The sequence below is a fragment of the Vulpes vulpes genome, chromosome 3, assembly GCF_048418805.1.
Source record: "Vulpes vulpes isolate BD-2025 chromosome 3, VulVul3, whole genome shotgun sequence".
NCBI lineage: Eukaryota > Metazoa > Chordata > Mammalia > Carnivora > Canidae > Vulpes > Vulpes vulpes.
The window spans coordinates 62241982-62262313 of NC_132782.1; the positions used below are offsets into that span (position 1 = coordinate 62241982).

Consider the following 20332-nt stretch of genomic DNA (forward strand, 5'->3'; position numbering starts at 1 on the left):
GCCCCCGCCGGCCCGCCCCGCGCGCTCATTGGCCCGCCCGCCCCGCGCCCCGCCCCGCCCCGCCCCCGCCGGCCCACCCCGCGCGCTCATTGGTCCGCCCGCCCCGCGCCCCGCCCCGCCCCGCCCCCCGGGCCCGGGAGCGCGCGGGGCGCACCGAGGCGGGTTGCGGCGCCGCCTCTGCCTTACAAGGCCGGCGCGGCGCCGGGGCGTGGGAACCCCGCGGGGAGGCGAGCTGGGGCGCGGGGCGGCCGCACCTGACCCGGGGCCCCCGGAGGCCGGCCCGCAGCACGCGCGGACGGGGCTGTCGGCGGCCGGGGCGCGGGGCTCTCCGCGGGGACCGGGCGGGGCGTGGAGATTGCGGCGGCGGGAGCGTGCGGCCGCGCGGGCCCCGGGAGCCGCCTTCTCCGGGCGGACGAGCAGCGGCCGCGCGCCCAGCCGGGCCTGGGCCCTGGTTGCCCTCGGTCCGGGGTGGGCCTCCCCTGGGGCCTCCCCTGGGTGCCTGTGCGAGCGCCGCCCTCCGGAAATCCTCGTCCAATTTCCCTTTCTCTTTCCTGGTGGCACCTGCTGCTCCTTCCCTGCCCAGGGCCAGGAGGCACTGCCCCCCCCCCCCCCCCCCCGCTAGCGCTGGGACTCCCCCCGAGCCCCCCAGGACGCCCGCCGGTGGGGAAGCCCAGCCCGGAGGGGGGTGACCTTGAGGTCACTTCATTGCGGAGCCTCCCTTGGACCCAGCAGAGGAGCCGTTACCCTCCTAAGTCCTGGCTGGGACCCCTCCAGGCTCTGCCCTGCCCGCAGAGGAGCCAGAAGTGGTGGCAGGACCCCGCAGGTAGGAGTGGGGCGCTGGGTTTCACCCCAGATTCCAGCCAGGTCACAGAGCCTGCAAAGGCAGCAGAGCAGACTGGGGTGCTGCCCCTGAGAGGGGAGCTGGTGCTGGCTCCCCAGGGGACCGCTGGCTGCCTGCCTGCCTGGAGCAGCAGGGGGTGGGGACGGGACAGCTTTTCCTGACACTTTGGGAGCCTCGGACAGGCAGCTCTTGGTGTCCTGGCTCAGCCCACTCCGACCCCACAAAGGTCCTGGCTCCCGTGCCTCCTCTCAACCCCTCTGGTTTCTGCTCCAAACTGGCGACAGACGGGCATCCGTGCAGAGGTGTGCCTGCTGAGACTTCGGGCTCTGTCCAGGCTGGGGCTGGCTGCACCCCTGCGCCACCTTCTCCTGGGCGTCATGACTAACAGCGCAAGTGAAGTCACGAAAAACACTGCTCTCCGTGTTCTCCTTATCACGTCAGCCCAAGATGTCTGCTCCGTTGTGCAAACCCGTCCCTGTGCTCTGACGTGAGTGCAGTGTGATTTACCAATGGAGGTGAGCACCAGGCTTCAGGAGCACGGATGTTCAAGAAACATGTTCTTCAGGGGGAGAGGCGAGCCGTGGGTGATGGGCGGGCTCCAGGGGATCCCCAGGACCAGACAGGCAGAGCCACAGCCCATGGAGGCCCTGCCCCCATGTCCCGGGCTGGCCTGGCGCTCCGCTGGACCAGCCAGTGGCTGGAGCTGGGGCTGTGGTCCGTCCCATTCGTGGACTGTTACTGGCTGTGCACAAAGTGTTTTCGGTTCGCAGGTGTGCTGCTGTACAGAATCATGATGGAATCGCACCCTGGTCCAGGGGTCACCGGCCCCCCTCCGGCTAGTGTGCCCTTTGTGGGGGAGGCAGCTGTACCTCCAGGTTCTGGCCCGCCAGTGACCTGGACAGCCTCCATTTGCCCTCTCATTACTGCAACCCGACACAGCTGGCAGGACACGTCCACACATCTGCCTGGCAGCTGCATGGGCGTGGCCCGTAGGCCCGAGCGGTCTGCACATGTGAGACACTGGGCTTGTCTCCTGGGATCACCGGACAAAGGGCCACATGCTGACAGCCTGAAACCCGTCTATTCTGGGGCCAGGAGTCCCAAGTCAGGGCATGGGCAGAGCTGCACACTCAGGGCAGGGCTCCCGGCATTCCACGCCCGCCTCCATCTTCACAGGGTCGCCTCTCCTGTGTCTAGTAAAGACTCACTGGATCAGGGCCCACCTGGATAATCCAGGATGCTTCATGTCGAGGCCCCTAATCATATCTGCAGAGGCCCTTTCTCCAGATGAAATTCCACCCTGAGGTCCAGGGGAACATGATTGGCGGGGGCGCCATCACCCAGTGCAGACCTTCCTTGGCTCTCCCAGGTATGGCCCAGCAGCTACAGTGGCTCAGCAGGAGCCTGGCTGCCCTGTCCTGGCTTCCTGGGCAGGTTTCATGTCAGGTGCTTAGAAGATGAAGGACAGGAGAACTGGGCCGGTGTCCCTGCCGGGCTGTCAGGCTCTGGGTCCCAAGGAAGGCCCCCCAAGGAGGTGGAGGGCAGCCGTGGGCAGGAAGAGGGTCCTCAGGTTCAGAGACATGAGCACACCTTCTTGGTTAGAATGCACCGTGACCACACATCCAAGTCCTTCCCAGTGGGTTCCCCGATGTGGGAGGTTACTTTGCCAGGTGCCTGCAGCCTGCACTCAGGTAGTGGCAGGAGTTCGTGCACGCAAAGCCGTGGCTCTGCGGCCCCGCGGCCCCACCATCGGGCGGCACCGAGAGTTTGGGGACCTCACACTTGTGCCAGCTTCCCTGCCCGTCCCACCCACGGGCTGTGCACTCGTTGAAGGAAGCTTGGCTGGGCTTCCTGTTGATGCCACTCAATGATGGGGAAAGTGCTCTCCATCGAAATGAGATGCAAACGGAGCTCAAATGATCCCGTGTGGCTGAGGCAGCCACCAGCCCTGGGAGTGCCATCCCTTCTTGGGGCTGCCCGGTCCTGGCTGCTGGCCGGTGCCGGGGGTCCTCCGCGGGCATGAGCGGTGCCCTGGACAGATGGCCGGGTGAGCCATTTGGCTCGGGCGGCGCTGCGCTCTGCTGCACACCCTGCAGATGCGCATCCCAGTCAGGGCGGCTACACACACGAGACCCAGACAAAACGAAAATGTGGGTCCTGTGTGCAAAAATTGGTAAGACTCTCAAGAGGCCAACAGAAGAGCGTTGGGTAGAGCTCGGGGTCGTCCTGGAGGCCAGCATAGTCCTGACTGTGGAGCTGCTGCCGGGCAACTCTCGGGACTCGGAGAGGTTGAGCCGTTGGCCCGAGGATGCACAGTCACATGGGCAGGGCTGGTGCCCACAGCCAGTGTGTGACGCTTACCTCAGAAACGTGCTTTTGTGCCTTACGACTGTTTCCTTGCAGCACAGAACAGGACACACGGATTTATTTAAGGGTTAAGCTAATTCCCTGATTTTTATTCAAGATTTTCAGAACCTGAAGTCTGTTACTGATTTTGTTTATAAGAGAACTCCAGAGGCAGCAGCCCAGCAAGCAGGGGTGCAGCCATGCCTCATGCCCTCGGTCTGCTGATCCTGCGTCTGCTCTGCCCCTGTACCACCCCCCCATCCCCTGCACAAACCTGCGGTGCTGACCCTGGCGCTGGGGTCTCCCTGGGGGACACATGGTGGCCATGACTATGGCGCTGGTGGCCACTGTGCCCTCTGTGTGTGTCCCTGTCCTGTGGGGTACCCTGCACGTGCTCACGGTTCCCTGAATGTGCGTTCCCTTCACCACCTTCGTGAAGCACTGTGTGCTCTGGGCTCCACGGAAGAAAGGCCTCTGTGGGACTGTCCTGCACACCAAAGTCACGACAGGTCATGGTGAGCAAAGCGGCTACCCCAACAGGCTCTCAAGTGATAAAAGCTGGGGTGCTCGCGGGGGCTCCATCACTGAAGCGTCTGCCTGCAGCTCAGGTCGTGATCCCGGGTCCTGGGATCGAGACCCATGGGCTCCCTGGGAGTCTGCATCTCCCTCTGCCTGCTGCTCCCTGCTCCCCACTCCTGCTCTCTCTCCGTCTCTGGCAAATAAGTAAGTAAAATCTTAAAAAAAATAAAAGAGACAAAGACCGGCCGGTCACCACCACAGAGGTCAGAGCTCCTGCTACTTGTGTGTGAAAACCTGGCAGTAGGGGTCACTTACACGGATTCTGGGATGGAGAAGGGCCACGGGCTCCCAGGACACTCACGTCAGGGGCAGCTCCATGTGGTGACGGCATCTGTCCTTGGCTTGGTCCCCACGTTCCCCCAGTTAATCGAGGCTGGGGCTCTTCTGTGGTCCTCCAAGCACTGAGACCCCTCACAGGGTGGGGACAGCAACACCGTGCTCCTCTGCCTCCCGGTGACGCGGCAGCTGGGCCTTGGAAGGTCCAGCTTTGCTCCCACGATGGCACCTCCTGATCTTACAGATGAGCACAGCCTGGTGCAGCAAACTGTCACAGGGCAGACGGTCGTGTCGAGCCGAGGTGATGGGAAGTAGACACGCTCTCTCACTTGGGGCAAGGTTTGCAAGACACTGGGCGTCAGGCAGCAGGGCGCAGGGTCCCCATGAATTGATGGGTAGCGTCCACGTGCCCTGTGGGGAGGGTACCCAGGCATGGCCTGGCAGTCACCCTGGGTGAGTGAACGAAGTTGGGAGGCTGCGAGCTCAGGGGATGGACCTCATGACAACAGAGCTGAGCCCGGTTAGGGCGAGTGAGCGGAGGCCCAGACCGGAGCCACACCCCTGCCGCAGGGAGCTGATCACACGGTCACCCCGCGGGCTCAGCACCCACAGGGTGCAGAGGGAGACAACGGGGAAGGAGATGAGCTCAAGGGAACGGTCAGCCCAAGCCAAAGCACAAACATTGAACTAAAATAATTGCATCTCTGAATAAATGTCAAGAATATTTATAGGAATACAGAACTATTCAGCACCGTGAGAGGGAAACATAATGACTCCCGGGATCCACTTAGAAGTCTCAGGAGTGCAAAGAAGCAGGAAAATAAGCCCCAAGTGACAGCCAATTAGTCACCTGGGCCGGACCCAGGGCAGACCGAGGGCGTTAGTGCAGCATTGTAACCACATCCCACGGGGCCTGAAAGTCCAGTTGAGACGTGGGAGTCACGGCAGCAGCGCGGTTGAGTAGGTGGGGTGTGAGCAGGTGTGTGAGATGGAAAGTATCTCAGATGGTGCAGCGGCAGGTCAGACGTTCCACGTGGGGCACCAGAGACTCCCTAAAGTGAATCAGGAGACAGAGAATGAATAAGCCTAATCCTCAGTGTCCGTGGGGCAGCCTCATGCTTGTGCACTTGGAGCCCCCCAAAAGAGGAGGAAATATCGGGGGCAGGGGTACAGACAAGCATCAGGAAAATAATGGCCAAAGTGCTTCCACATGTGATGTAAACCCAAACTGACAGATTCAAGAAGGCGGATGAGCTGCAAGCACAAGGACCCCGCTGGCGAGGAGCAGGAGGTCCAGAAGCCCGGGGGACTGGGTCCAGCGTGCGGGGATGGGGACAGGCCAGGAGCAGGGCACATCCATGGGACCCGGGTGGTGACACCTGCTCAGGGGCACAGGGCAGTGCAGGCTCTGTCTCTGGAACAGTGTGTGTGCTGGGGGAGACCACGCGCCCTCTCTGTGAGCCAGGCCCACGGGCGTCCCGTGAATCAGGCGGGTCACTGTCAGGATCTATGTGTTCATTGTGTGTTCAGCCCGGCAGCCCCCAGGAAGCAGGCGCACATGAGGGTGCATTTCCCGCTTATTCCCGGGGCCTCTGTACAAACACTTCACAGGCGCCCCTCCTTTCTGTCTTTTCCAAAGTCACATTATGGCAGATTTGGTGCTGATAAGCCCAATTTCTGTCATCTAAGAATGCAGGTTTTGTTCTTTTGTGTACATACGGCGTTGCTGGGTGCATGACGCTGGGCTGACAGCTCTTCACCTCCCTCCCTTCTGGCCTAACAGCTGGGGAGGCTGCCCTCTGCCTGCCACTCCTCTGTCAGTGATCTCTCCTTCCAGTGATCTCTCCTTCCGGTTGTTCGCAGGGTCACACTATCCACCATCCGGGAAGTGCTGCCAGTTGTGCACAAAGCCCTGGTACCTCTGCGTTCACATCTTTGGGGAGTTCTGGGCGATCCCAATATTGGAGCATCCCTTCTCACATCCCGTGTCCCCCTGGAGTCCAGGTGGACATGTGTGAGGCCTGGCCCCACCCTCCGCTGCAGCCAGGGCTTCCTGCACATCACCCTCGTGGCCGCATTGTTCTGATAATTTCCTCAAATTATGTTCCAGTCCAATGTTCTCTCTTCAGCGAGGTCTAATCTGGTGTTTAAGTTTGTAACAAGCATATTAATTTCTAAAAATTATATTCAGGCCTTTTGTGTAACTTCCTGATCATTTAGAAAATCCTCTTCTTATTGTCTTTCGGTCTCACATTTAAATATTTTGTGCATCCCACTTACTATTGTGTATTTCTGATTTTTGACGTTCCTGGGCGTCTGAATCCTCTCTTTACTCTTTGTTGACTCTCACCCATGATGGTCTGTGGTCTTTGGTCATGAGCTTGTCTTCACTGATCTTAGACTCTGAGACACCAAGCTTCTCAACTTGGGCCCGTTCAGCTCAGCCGATTGCTGCCTGCCGGGTTCACCTTGACCCTTGTCCCCTGTGCCCTTTGCTTCTGGCTCAAGGCCTGGTTTCAAAGAAGCCCCAACCCTTCACCACTTATGTCTCAGTTCATCTTTCTCTCAAAAGTTTCCTGGGGGTTTTCGCACTCTGTATAAATACAGGATGCAACAAAATTACATATTTATGACAGCGCCAACTGTTTTGTGGTGAAACTTTCACCATAAAGCCAGAAGCCCTTCCTTTGCGTCACATACCTGGGCTTTGCTCCACGGTTGACTCTCATGTGGCCCCTGGCCGTGTCCACAGCACCCAGCTCCACGTGCAGCTCGCACAGCCTGTCGTCCTTGTCAAGACCTGGTTAGTTTCTGACCTGTTCTCTGTTGGAGAATCTTCTGGTGTGTGAGTTTGGGTGGGAGGCCGAGACTACGTCCCCTCTAGGAGCCGGAGGATCGTCTCTCAAGGTTGATGTCAGGTCAGGCAGGTGCTGGGTTCTGTGGTCCTGTGAGCCTGTGTGGACTTGGAGGCTCTCAGGACACAAGGTCGGGGCAGCTGACATGTGGGGGCCATGATCAAGTTTCAAGCACTTGGGGGGAACAGGTCCTGGGAGGCTTGGGGGCAATGCAGGGAGATACAGAAATGGGGAAGGGGAGCATGGCAGGAAGGGCTGGCCCACCTGGGGAAGAGCCTGCAGGCAACAGGTTCCATCAGGAGGAAGGGTGGAAATGATTACTGCAGGGAGGTCCATGGGTGAGGGCGAGCATGGTGGGGAGGTGGGCAGGTCCCAGGGAGCACAGGGTGCCTGTTGGAGGAACAGGCATGGAAGGTGAGGAGCCTGGGCCAGGGCCACCTCCTCCAGGAAGCCCGGCGAGCAAGCCTGCCCACGTGGCAGCGGGGGGCTGTGGGTTCAGGCTGGAGCCACAGCAAACTGCTCAGAGAAATAGGTGGCCACCTCTGGAGTCCAGAGAGTTGCTGCCCACATGGGCCGCACTCGGGTTAGCCTCCCAACCTGCCTGCCTGGGAGCTGGGGCAGGGGGATGGGGTGGGCTCGGGGGCCACTTCTGCAGGCCCAGACCTGGCTGGTGCATGCTGGACTTCAGGGCCCAGCGCCGGGTGGCTCAGGCTGGGGGGCAGGCAGGGCACATAAAGACTGCAAAAAGGCCACCTGGCACTCAAATGTAAAATTAACCAAGATTGGTTTGAAGTTTATTGCCAATAAAATTAATTTCTATTATGTCCTGTAATATAACTTCCTGAGAAATTCTGAAGAATTTCCTTAAAAGCTGCTTAAGTTCAAACCTGTTATCAATGCTGCTCATTGACACAAGTGAGAGCAGCACAGTGGTGGGTCCTGAGTCCTGGACAGCACGTGGGCGTGTCTGGAGGCTCCAAGAACTTAGGGAGCCAAGCTGAGAGCAGGAGGGGTGGGCGGGGCCGGGGAGTGGGGCAGAGGGAGGGGACTTCCATGCTGAGCAAACACAGAGCTCTTGGAAGTCTTCCGAAGCCTGGGTCAGGAGGCGCTGGGGTCCTTGCCTCACAGACTCCCCACCACACTGCCCAGCGCTCCCCTCAGGAGGAAGCCAGGCCGCAGCCCCCCTGGTGTCTGGTGGGGGGGAGGGGACACAAGGGGACCTTCCTTGTGGAATGGTCCTGGGGACTCTCCAGGATGCACTGCCCTCTGCACACAGCGGCCCTGCCAAGCCCTCAGACAGTTGTGATCCCAGGTCGCTGATGGTGGCCGAAAGCAGGCTGTGGACTCAGGGGCTTCCTGGCAGGGGGGCCGCAAGGGGAGCCCACTCTTGCCCTGGTGGGTGGCAGGCCCTCAGCACCCCGGCTGGACAGAGAGGCCCCGGCCTGAGCCACCTCTGGCATCTATTCTTCAGGTTGGCCGTGCCACAGGTGCTGTGGCCCCGGGACAGCCTGCCCCTGCCCTGGCTCCTCGGTGGTGGAGAGGGCAGTGGGCAAGGGGCCCTGGACCTGCTGGCTCCCCGGGGGTGCGTCTTCCCAGGACAGCACGTCCTGGCTGTGGTTGGGCAGCAGGTGCAGGAGCATGAGGTTCTTCAGGTTCGACTCCCAGGCCGGGATTTTGCAGGAGGAAGGTTCTGGGGATGGGCATAGCTCCTCAGTGGTGGAGAGGGTGGTGCGGGGGTGCGTCTTCTCAGGACAGCATGTTCTGGCTGTGGTTGGGCAGCAGGTGCAGGAGCATGAGGTTCTTCAGGTTCAACTCCCAGGCCGGGATTTTGCAGGAGGAAGGTTCTGGGGACAGGCAGGGGGCTCCTGCAGAGCAAAGGAAAGTCTTGGTGATCACGGGAAAGGGGAAAGCGGGGGAGGTGAGCGCCATGTGTCCTCCCTGTGCCCAGGAGGAGGGGGAGCGGCTGGCCTCACACTGCAATCAGGGAGAACAGTCCTCCCCTGCCAGGCTCCCCTGCCCCACCACCCCTGCCCACCCCTGCCTGCCCCACCGCCCCTGCCCCACTGCCCCTACCCCACCATCCCAGAGCCTAGAAAGGAACACGGGGAACACAGGGGGCACTTTCTGTGAGACACATCCCACCCGCGGGAGGAGGTAATGCAGTGCTGTATGTTCACAGGAATGACCTGAGTCACAGCACACACGAGGACCCCAGGACCGACCACAGGTGCCCACAGATGCTGTGCTGGGAGACTCGCCCTGCAATGGCCTCGTGGGGGCGTCCCCATGTGGGCCTCCTGTCGAGGCGTCGCGGCAGCCCCCACGACCAGTGCTGGGCTCCTGGAGCAGAGGGTGGGTGTCTTTCCAGACACCCTCCCTAGCACGGGGCTGATGGCCTCGGGCAGCTGTGGGAGCCCGCGGCCACCGTCCTTGGTGATGTGACACCAACACCTGCTCGTGTGAAGGGGACATCACGCCACCACACGTGGCTTTCAGCCTGATGACCCGGACGGTGAAGTTCTCTTCCTGTTTGTTGGCCTCCGGGTCCTCTCTTCTGTGAGGTGCTTGTCATCGTTAGTCCTTTACGTATTGTGGATACTAGTCCTTTGTCACTTACAAACGTGTTTCCAGTTTTTGGCGGGACTTCTCACTCTTTGATTAGACCCTTCGATGTATTCAGAAATCCTTTGTTTCCCTGTGGTCTAGTGTATGCCTGCGTCCCTGTGTGGTTAGCGCCTTTAAGAAAACCTTACTGCACACATCCTCAGATACGACAAGGACAGAAAGATATACCCAACACTATCTTCAAGTTTCTACAGTTGTCCCTTCATGTCATTAGTCCATGTGAGATTAATTTGTGTAGAGTGTGAGGTAGGGTCTAATTTCATTAGAGTTTTTCCCACGTGGCACCAAACTTTACAGCAGCATTTATTAAAACCTGCCCAGCCCTGCTCATCAGTCATCAGTCAGCCTTGCCTGCAACTCAGTGTCCGTGTGCTCACAGGTGGATAGGCCTCGGCATCTGCAAGCCACCATGCCGGGCCCTACGGGTAACTCTGCACAGAGGTCTCAAAACGGCACGCTCGCCGTCCTGAATTGTCCTTCCTCTCCAGGATCTGCACAATCCCACACACACATCAGAAGCAGCTTCTGGGGCTGGTGTCCTGCAGCGGCCATGCTGTGGGGCCTGGTGTCTCCAGGCGTCAGCTCCATAGGCCATGTCTGTCTGCATTCCTTAGGGCTCCTCACAATGTTCTCGTTAAGTTTTATCGTTTTCTCTGCAAGTCTTCCATATCTTTTGTTCAATTTATTCCCAGGGACCTCATTTTTAAAACACTATTGAAGAGTCACCTGGGTGGCTCAGTGGTTGAGCATCTGCCTTCGGCTCATGTTGTAACCCAGCGGTCCTGGGATTGAGTCCCCACACTGGGGTCCCCACAGGGAGCCTGCTTCACCCTCTGCCTGTGTCTCTGCCTCTCTCTGTCTCTCATGAATAAATAAATAAAATCTTTTTAAAAACCCGCTATTGAACATGGTCTATTTTCATTTGCTAACATTCCTTACTGATGTAGAAATGCCTACTCCACCTTCATTCTAAGAGGTTTGTCAGCCAGAAAGGGCGCCCCAGGCTAGCAGCCCCACCTTCCACTGGGATGAGGGGAATTAATCGATAGATCCCGGAAGGGACTCCGACTTGTATTGCTGGGATCTAAAAATACGCATTTTGTCTCTGGTATTTGCCAGTGGAACTCAGGGCGTATCTAGAATCTCATTCACCATTCCTGGGCTCATCAGATCGTAGGACCTGTGGGTTGGCAGCTAGGGCAGCGCAGGGCTCTCTACCCATAAACACCTCCCCCCATAGCCAGGACAGCTCACACCACAGATCTGGCCCAGCTTTGCTCACCAGCCTCCATGTTTGGCCATGGAACCCTCCAGCTCTGGGGTCATGCTTCCAGGTTCCAGCTGTGTTCCATGCCGCTAAATGCATCAGTGAACTGTGAGCCCTAAGTTTTGTTTTGTTTTTTTTTTCAAATACACACATAAATTAAACAACAGTTTTCTGTTCTCATCATATGTTTTTCACTTTGCCTTTTGCTTCCCGAAACAATAAGCACAGTTACTCTGCCTTTTGTCCCCGAGCCCCTGCCCCACGCCCTTGTGTGTCTGTGTCTGCAGCCACGTTGGGGGAGAGCGGCTTATTTCTTCCTGGTGCCTCCCAGCACCTGCTAATCCTCAGCCTGAGGAGTCTAGGGATCAAGTCAGGGACAGTCTGTCCTTCCAAGCTGTTGGCAGAGATTTTTCTCAGCACCCTTCAGCTCTGAGGCTTGAGATGGCTGGTTACTCTTGCATTCCATCAGAGTGACAATCCAGGGATAGCCATTTGAGTCCCAACTTTATGGGATCACCCCCTTGCCTGCCACTCTGGCTGTGCTCTGAGCTTGGTCTTCTGGCTCCCTCCTGGAAAGCTGGGAAGATGTAGCTCCCCAGGGGAAGGGGTGCCCATGGCGGAGTTCTCTTTGGGTCTCTCTGCCTCTGCCCCTGGCCTGAGGATCCCCAGCTCCTCACGAGTCTGGAGCGCCTGCACCCCATGAGTGGCAAGCACACAGCCCCCAGCTGTCAGTCTACCTGGGAGCTAAGATGCCATGTGAGTGGACCTGAGGCAGGCTCTCTGTCACTTACGCCACTGGTTTGTATTTTATGATCCTTAAAACCTAACTTGAGTCCTCTCCAGAATCATAGAGAAAAAAAACTCACCCTTTCAGCCTCTACCTCCTTTTCTAGGAGCTACTGATTCCATGCCATGCCACAGGCATGGTAAGAGACCAACATACTCAAGCACCGTGTACTCTGAGGGGAGGCGTTACCGTGGTAAACATCTTCGATGAGGTAGCGCTGTTCAGAAGCACCCCGCAAGGATCACATGGGCAGACAGCGACATCACTGGGCACTTTGGCAGACAGCACCTGGGTGGCTGGGTCTGAGCTTGTACAGAGCCCCTCAGCCCTTCTGTTCTAGTGCTCATCAAACTGTCTGTGGCCCTTGCTCTGTGTGCACACTAGTGAGTTGGCCACTAATTGGCCACCACTGCTCTCTGGGGTCCACAGCTCAGACCGGTGGTCACACAGAGGATGCCCAGGGCCAGCTCCCAGCCGAAGCCTCTGCTAGGTGTTGGCCCCACCTCTTGTATCTGCAGAGCAGGAGGCGGGTGAGCATGGGATGTCAGGCACCACCTGTAGATGTTCTATATGAACTCAAGCTTGTCCTCTGTGTCACTGAGAACACAAGTGTCCCACCCGGGATCGTCCATTGGTGATCTCTCCTTTTTTTTTTCCATAGAAAATATTTAACTCTTTAGAGAGTCAAACTTGGGTTGATCTGAACACCCAAAACATGGGTATCTTACCTTAAGCTGAGTCTACAAATTTGGCACTGTCTCCTCTCATGGGCTGCCTTATTTCTCCTTATTCTTCCTTTGAAACCTGCAGAGAGAGAAATAACAGGGGATATGGATGCATCTGTTATGCTGCCAGAGGCGGCAAATGAACCTGGCTGTGCCCCTGATGAGCTCTGGGACCCAGGCAATCACCTGGCCACCTGAGTTCAGAGCACTCACTTCCATGTGTGGCTGCTGACACAGTTGTACTGAGGGGAATGCTGGCTTCTCACGATGGAGACACGTGGTGCTCTGCCTAATGAGCAGGAGGGTCTCAGCCCATTTGGTACTGAGGAAGGGGCAAGAAGGACACAGCACAGGCCATCTCTTACCTGGTGCCTTCCCTGCACAACTCTGTTTGCTGGTGGTGAGTCTTGGCTCCCCAGGAGCCCCGGTGTCTTCACACCAGCTCCTGAAAGCAGGCAGCTTATTCTCTGACCTTGTGTTCCCAGGCCCTGCCATCAGGTGACCTATCATCCCATTCACATGGGTGGGCAGCTGGGAGGGGAGGGCATGGTTCTTACCAAAGGGCCAAGGATGGTGCTCATTCTAACTTTCAGGGCTGCACGTACCAGGAACCAGACACTGCACTGTGCACAGTTTGCCCCTGGAAGTTCTGAAAGACCTACAAGTACAAGGGTCTCTGGGAGACTTCTAAGTTTGTAGAGTGCAGCAGTCCCCCTCCCTGAGCTGGCACCTGAGAATTACAGTCAAGATACAAACTGATGCTGAATGAGTAAAGATCTAACTTTATAGGAAATGAAAGGGAAGCCCTTGCTGATGATGAACGGCCATTCCCTGAAGAAGAAGTGAATAGGAAGACTGTAGAAAGCCGAGATTTGAGGGATGTGCTGTTGGGATGGGCAGTCTTTCAGGGGCTCCATCGTGGAGTCATGGGCACCAAGGTGGGAGCAGGGCTCTGACAGGTAATAGGGGTGCCACAGCAGCCAGGTGGGTGACTGCTGCCATCAAACTTCTCAGCCCATGGGTAGTAATAGGGCATCCACCACAGATGGCCACAGAGGGGACAGCAATCCTGGTTGAGGCAAGATGTGAGAGAAAAACCCACAGGAGGTGCTCAGGAAGTGAAGGTGATCACAGTATTACTGAAAATACAGGGAAGCACACTATCTGTTTAGAATGAAGGTGAAAACACCACAGAGCTTGGCAGTGTAACCATGGAGGGCAATGGGGAGAGATCTGGGGAAGGTAGTGACTCCTGTTTCAGAGTGTGTCTCAGCAGCCTTCACTGGAGGACAAAGTGGTGGAGCAGGAAGCACGAGAGGTCAGTCCTCCACAGAAATAACCACTATGTGGAAGCGCACCATCAGGGTCAGCTCTGGAACTGGACAAGCACAGTGACAATGTGCAGCACCAGGGAAGGGGCACACCTTGTCCCTCCTGAGTGAGCAGTGTGTGAGCCAGCAGCCATCCATCCTCAATCCTCCGGGGGCTGCAGGAGAACAGCCCTTTCTCCTGGAGCAGCCAACGCCTGGGCAGATAGCAGGAGCTCCATACTCCAGAACCTATGCATTGTGCCTTTTGGTTGGTCTGGTCGTGCCCTCGGGGGTCGGCACAGGTGCTCTCTTGTCCTGGCCAAATTGGCAACAATAGCTCCCTTCAGGGGCATTGATTGGATCATTTATTCCCCCTATTTGCAGCCTGACATTTAAGGAAATCACTGGCTGATCACACAGATAATGAGAGAAACTTCACAACAAGAAATACACACTTCACAGAAGTATTTTGGAAGAGTCACAAATTGATAATTCAAAAACCTAAATGATCCCGGAGCAAGGGGAGAATCTGATGTCCAGACCTAACACATTGTAATACTCAGAATATCAAGTTTTCAACAAGAAAATCATAAAACAAACAAAAAGAAATAGGAAAATATGATCTACTCAATGGAGAAAAAGAATTTGACAGAATTTCCTGGAAGACACCCAAACATTTGAATTAGTAGTCAAGGATGTTAAATCAGCTGTCTTAAATGTGCTCAGTGAGCCAAGGCGAAGAACTAAAGGAATTCAGGAAAATACTGAAAGAACAAAAAAGAATATCAATAAAGTGTTAGACATTACAATAAGGAACCAAACAGAAATTGTGCCACTGAAAAGTGTGAAATTCACTAGTGGAATCCACCATGTGTGAGCAGGAGAAGAAAGGATCAGTGAGCTTGAAGACAACTGAAATTATCCAGTCTGGGGACCAGGGAGAAAATGGAATGAAGGAAAATGAATAGAAGGAGAAAAAAGTATCTGAAGAAACGCTGGCTGCACACTTCCCAAATATGATGGAAGGTATGGATCTGCATGTCCAAGGTGCTCAACTGATGCCAAGCAGATAAACACAGAAGGGTTCAGAGTGAGGCACGGCACTGCCAGATTTTCAGAACCCAGACAGGATTCTGAAAGCAGAAAGACAGAAATGGTTTATCCCATACTAGGAGCCTCAGTAAGACCAACAGCTTATTCTCCCCAGAAACCATAGAAGCCAGAGGGTACATGTCCTGTAAGGTAAGGAAAATAAAATCTGCCAAACTAAGAATTCTAAATCCAACAAAACTGTCTTTTGAGGATAAAGAAGAAATCAAGACATTTTTAGATAAATAAAAGCTAAGAGAATTCATGAACAACAGACCTTTCCTATAAGAAATGCTAAAGGGAGCGTTTTGGGCTAAAATGGAGGCTTTACACAATAGAAGAAGTAAAGAACTGATAAAGATAACCACACATGCTAATATATAATAAGCCAGGATTATTGCACTTTGGTTTGTAGCTCCTCTTCTCCATGTGATTTAAAAGACAAATTCATAAAACAATAATTATAAATCTTTCCTAATAGGCACACAATGTGTAAAGATATAATCTGTGATGTTAGTAATATAAAAGAGGAGGGCTGGAGATGTAGAGGATCAGAGTGTTTGTCTAGTACAAACACTAGTTAAGTTGGTATTATTCAACTCTTAAAAGTTTAAGATGTTGGGGAAGCCTGGGTGGCTCAGTGGTTTAGTGCCACCTTCGGCCCAGGGTGTGACCCTGGAGACCTGGGACTAAGTCCCATGTCGGGCTCCCTGCATGGAGCCTGCTTCTCCCTCTGCCTGTGTCTCTGCCTCTCTCTCTCTCTCTCTCTGTGTCTCTCATGAATGAATAAATAAAATCTTTTTAAAAAGTTTAAGATGTTAATTGTAATCTCTAAGGTAACCAGTGAGAAGATAACTAAAAAATATAAGGAGGAAGGAAGAGGAGAACAAAAATGACACAGTCAGGGCACCTGGGTGGCTCAGTGGTTGAGCATCTGCCTTTGGCTCAGGGCATGATCCTGGGGTCCTGGGATTGAGTTCTGCATCAAGCTCCCTGTGAGGAGCCTGCTTCTCCCTCTGCCTGTGTCTCTGCTTCTCTCTCTATGTCTCTCATGAATAAATAAATAAAATCTTTTTTAAAAAATGGCACAGTCTGAAATTCAACTAAATACCAAAAAAGGCTGTAGTGGAAGCATTGTGGAATAAAAAAATATATGGGACATACAGCAAACAAATCAGTGGGGAACAGACAGTCTATTTAATGTTTGGTGAATGCAGCTGGAACAACAGAAACCCACAGGGAAGAGATAAAGCTGGGTCCCTACCTCACACCAAACACACCAGTGAACCATAAAGGTGAGAACTCAACTCTTAAAATTGAATGTTGAAAACTTGTAGATGACTTTCTTTTTGATGCTGGAGTTAAAGATTAATCAAGACCAAAAAGCATTATCTTTTTTTTTTTCAAAAAGCATTATCATAAAATATGTACAAATGTGAGTATATTGAAAGGATGGTTCTAGGTCATCATATGTCAGTGAAGCTAAGCAGGAGTCCAAGTGCTCTGTGACACTCTATCTGTAATTCACCCAACTAACGAGGGGTCTGTATCAAGAATATATAAAGAATTCAAATAAATCTGTAAGAAAAGCAGAAAGAGCATGACAGGAAAATGGGCCAAGGACAAGAGCAAGCACTTCCTGTAGGAGGACACGTACTTGGCCAGTGCACATGCGGTGCCATCAGTCTTAAGGGAAAGGCTGGGAGGACAGAGAGCTACCGCCTGCACCCCTCAGGTGCCTCAGGTGCTGGGGGGGGGGGTATGGACCTATGGGGTTTCACAAACACTTCTGTGGGGGTGCAGACCACACACACCCTTTAGAAAGAGGCCCCTACAGGGGCATCTATCCTGTGCACACACAGCTGTGGGAGCAGTGGTCACAGAGGGCAGGCATACACACTCACAATTGTCTCGACATCTATTAAGTGACAAGGTGATTCTCCCAAAGTCCAGACATACACACTGTCCCTTCCATGAGATAAACAGTAAGCAATGAATTGCATGTATTTTTCAGGAATATATTTAACCTGAAACACAAGTACAAAGAGTGTGGCCAGGGCCACAGACCAGGGGCCACATCAGGACCCTGCCTGTTCCTGGGCGGTGGGTACTTTGTCTGGCACCAAAAACACATAAAATACTGAGTAAATTGAGAAATTAGATCATGCAGAGGTCAATGATGAGTTTGTGTCCCAGACAAGAGTTATGATTATTGCACACCAGGGTCTAAGACAATGCGGGGGATGGGGGCCACCGGGCAGCAGTGCTCACAACCTCTCATGGAGTCCTCACGTATCACACCCTGAGAGTGACAGCCACGCCTTCACCCCCTCATGGAGACCCCAAGACTCAGGCAGCAAGTGGTTCACAAACCTGCTCTGGGCTGTGGAACCAGTAACATCTCCAGGGCATAATGAACCCAAGTCCACCTGTACCACACAGGACCTGTTCCTTTCTAACCACTTGGCTGAAAGCTACAGACACTGGGGTCACCCATAGAGGGGCGCGCCTGGTGTGCTGCCAGGGTCAGACATGGGTTCTGGACCAAGCCTGAGGCAGACAGAAGGCCCCATGCCGGGGTGTGGACCTGGTGCCTGTGCAGGGGACAGGATGTCCAGGCTGGGGTGTGGACATGGTGCACGTGCAGGGGACAGGATGTCCAGGCCGGGGTGTCCTGAGTCTCTTGCTGCTACAGAAATGACTCAGGCCCCACGGGCTGGGAGCGGTGGGCAGTCCCGTGAGTACAGCCCCACTCTGCCAGGGTCTTTGGGCACCTGCTAGTGTGACCAGCAGTGTGCTGCACCTGCCTGACCCCTGCCTGGCTACACGGGCCACCCACATCCCGTCCCAGGGTCACCCATCCTTTATCTGAGGCTTCCCAACTCCAGCCCGTGTGTGGCTCACACACTCGCTCACATGCCCAGTGTTGACCATCTGTCACACACCCCATCTGCTTCTACAGTTACTCTCCAGCACCGACTATGACATACCAGAAGTTGGAAGGATGACACAGAGAGCACCCCAGAAATGTCACAGAGCGTCCTGCCCTCCATCCTCTACCACATGGTGACACTGGCATGTGGCACCAGAGAGAGCATCGGGGCTTGGCCCAGGGATACCTGTCTGGGGACTCCATCTGCTTCTATCTGGCACACATGGGCCCCATGTCAGGAGCACAGTGTGCCCCTTGCTGCCCTTTGAGCAGCATCCCTGGCACCTGGGAATTGGGGAGCACTGGTGCAACGAGCATCCAGAACACGGTGCTGACCTCTGCTCTGGGGGGCCCCCGTCCTGCGGTGGGCTCTCATCCCCGCGTCTGAGCTCAGTCATCGGCAGCCCCAGCTCACCTTGGGCAACAAGGAGTTCTCCGGGCTGGTGCTGGAGGCAGAGCTCAGGCTTGTCGACCCTGACAGCGACAGGAGCACCTTCTGCCTAGGTCTGCTAGGTGGGTGGAGAAGGAGAAACATGTGAGTGAGGAGGGCTCACTCTGGGTGAGCGCAGGGCGGGGACCCTGCAGACGCACAGGTCATGGGGGTCTCCCTGCTGGGGTCCCCTCGTCTGCAGCCTCAGGGACAGGCAGCGGCTGGGGGCCATCTGAGTGCTGAGGTCCTGCAGAACAGGCAGGAGGGCCTCTGGCAAGGACTCGCTTCCTCTGCCAGCAGGATGGTCAAGCAGACAGAAGGAGCTGCGAGTGTGGGCTACGTCCTCCTCACGTGCTCATTCTGTCAGCTGAGTTCTATCGTTAGCGAGCTGAACAGCCCTGACAGACAAACACGCCAGAAAGTCTGTGTGATGTGTGACGGGTTCCCGCCGACACACGCTGGTGACTCGGGTCCTCTGGGGCTCGGGCTGGCTGTGCTCCCCGCCAGCCTGGCTGCTGCGACAGCAGGTGAGGCCCAAGGAACGGGGGTCAGGGGTGTCTAAAGCGCCAAGTGGTCACTCGATCCAAACTGCTAGGTTACCATAGAAACACTTCTGGCAACAAAAAAGGACTAATAGGGTTTTCGCTGCCCCATGACCCAGGCTGCTGGGGTGGAAAGAAGGAAGTCCACATGGATCAGGGTGATGCCACGCCCTGGCCGGTCAGATGACCTCAGGGACCCCACGACATGTGGATGTCTGTCTCAGGTGAGAGAACAGCTTCCCTCACGTCCCCTCCGATATCCCGTCCGCATTCCCGTCCACGTCCCCAGCATGGCTACCTGACTCCACTGTCAGCACATGACCTTCGTGGTCACAGCAGGCCCAGCCCAGGAGCCCAGGCCAGGGCGTGGAGGCCAGGGGTATGGCAGGGCAGGAGGGGAGGACAGCACGGGGCGGTGGGGGTGGGGGGTGGCAGGGACGTTACCTGAGGGCCAGAGAGGGGCCTGTGTGTCTGGTGGGTGACATTCGAGTAAATGACTCGCCCTTTGTATTTTTATTTCAAATTGCATTAAATGGCACTGAATGAAGGCTACCCTGTCCACGCACGGCTTAGGACACTATTTTCACAGGACCACCCTCTTAAGGACAAAGGGAGCCGGCACTCACTGCGCGCTGCACGCAGCACTCCAGGAGAGGACGGCCTGTGGTGGCCGCAGAGCTTCATTGTGGGGACAGAAGTTGGGAGGCTCCACAGATCTTACAGTCTGTCAGCAGCCACTGTCTGCCCCCGCAGCCCAGGGTAGAAAGGCTGCGTGCTCCTTGGGGGGGGGGGGGGGGGGGCGGCCACAACTTCAGCCCGAGCCAAGGAAGGAGCAAAAGGACAAGCCCTGACTCGGCCCAACGCCGCTACACTCACGACCTGCACCTGTACGGGCCGCAGGACCAGAATAAAGGGGCGCCACCCGGACCTGCGCACGGACACACGGCCCTTGGGAAGGACGTAGAGCAGCAGTACTGTGACTGTCCGAGGACAGCCAGTGTGATGAGCTGCTTGAGCAGCCATCCACGTCTGTGAGGTAGGGGGACGCAATTCTGTCTTCTAATCCATCCCCGCGGCATTGGGAGGTCTCCCACCCAAGACTGTCTCCCTCAGGAATGGTGGGTAGGGTGGGACTCGGCTATTTCCAGGCAGGGAACCCCCCAGGACACTCACACACTTACCCGAGTACCAACACAGTCGGGTTACCATCCGCTTCCTGTGAGGGTGTAAACGAGAATTCATAGCATGAGAAACGAAGGCGTGCTTGACATGAGCTTCTTCTGACACAAAATCTGTCCATTATTAGCTCGTTTTGAGCAAGGGTGCCTGGGCCCTGGATCCAGGGAAAGGGTCCCTGCGGGAGAGTGCCTCCCTCCCGGTGCCCCGACCCCTGGGCACCCTGAGGGCACCTGCTTGGGCGGTGGGGCCTGTACGGAGGGAGCACACTGAGTGAGGCCACCAGGCAGTCAACCTCTGTGACAGGTTTATGCGCAGGCAGTGAGGATGCAGGTGCACAGAGGAGAGAGGCCTCAGAAGAACCCAACCTTGACACCTGGACCTCAGACTCCCAACAGATGGCGAGATCTTCTGTTCCTCACTGAAGCCGCAGTCTGTGCCAGGGGTTGGCAGCTGCAGGAGCTGGTGCATCATGCCACCTCTGGGGAGCACCCAGGGTGGGACGCCACTCCTGTGAGGCCTGCTCATTTCCACAGAGGTACTGCCTGCTGT

The 20332-nt window shown here is 55.9% G+C and overlaps 1 protein-coding gene and 1 long non-coding RNA gene across 2 annotated transcripts in view; one reads left to right on the plus strand and one right to left on the minus strand.

Moving 5' to 3' along the window:
- Positions 1–386: 386 nt before the first annotated feature.
- On the plus strand, positions 387–6321 carry LOC140598240 (uncharacterized). The gene is made up of 2 exons (XR_012000459.1): positions 387–823; positions 1068–6321. It is a non-coding gene; the product is annotated as an uncharacterized lncRNA (long non-coding RNA).
- Positions 6322–7664: 1343 nt separating this feature from the next.
- The window catches only part of LOC112935449 (palmitoyltransferase ZDHHC11-like), a 45007-nt gene continuing 32339 nt past the window's right edge, over positions 7665–20332 (minus strand). The window contains exons 12-15 of the mRNA XM_026019174.2: positions 19786–19820; positions 18048–18141; positions 12305–12380; positions 7665–8762 (exon numbers count right to left, since the gene is read on the minus strand). Of these exons, the coding sequence (XP_025874959.1) occupies positions 12363–12380; positions 18048–18141; positions 19786–19820 (147 nt within the window). The 3' untranslated portion in view covers positions 7665–8762; positions 12305–12362. The remainder of the gene's footprint in view (positions 8763–12304; positions 12381–18047; positions 18142–19785; positions 19821–20332) is intronic.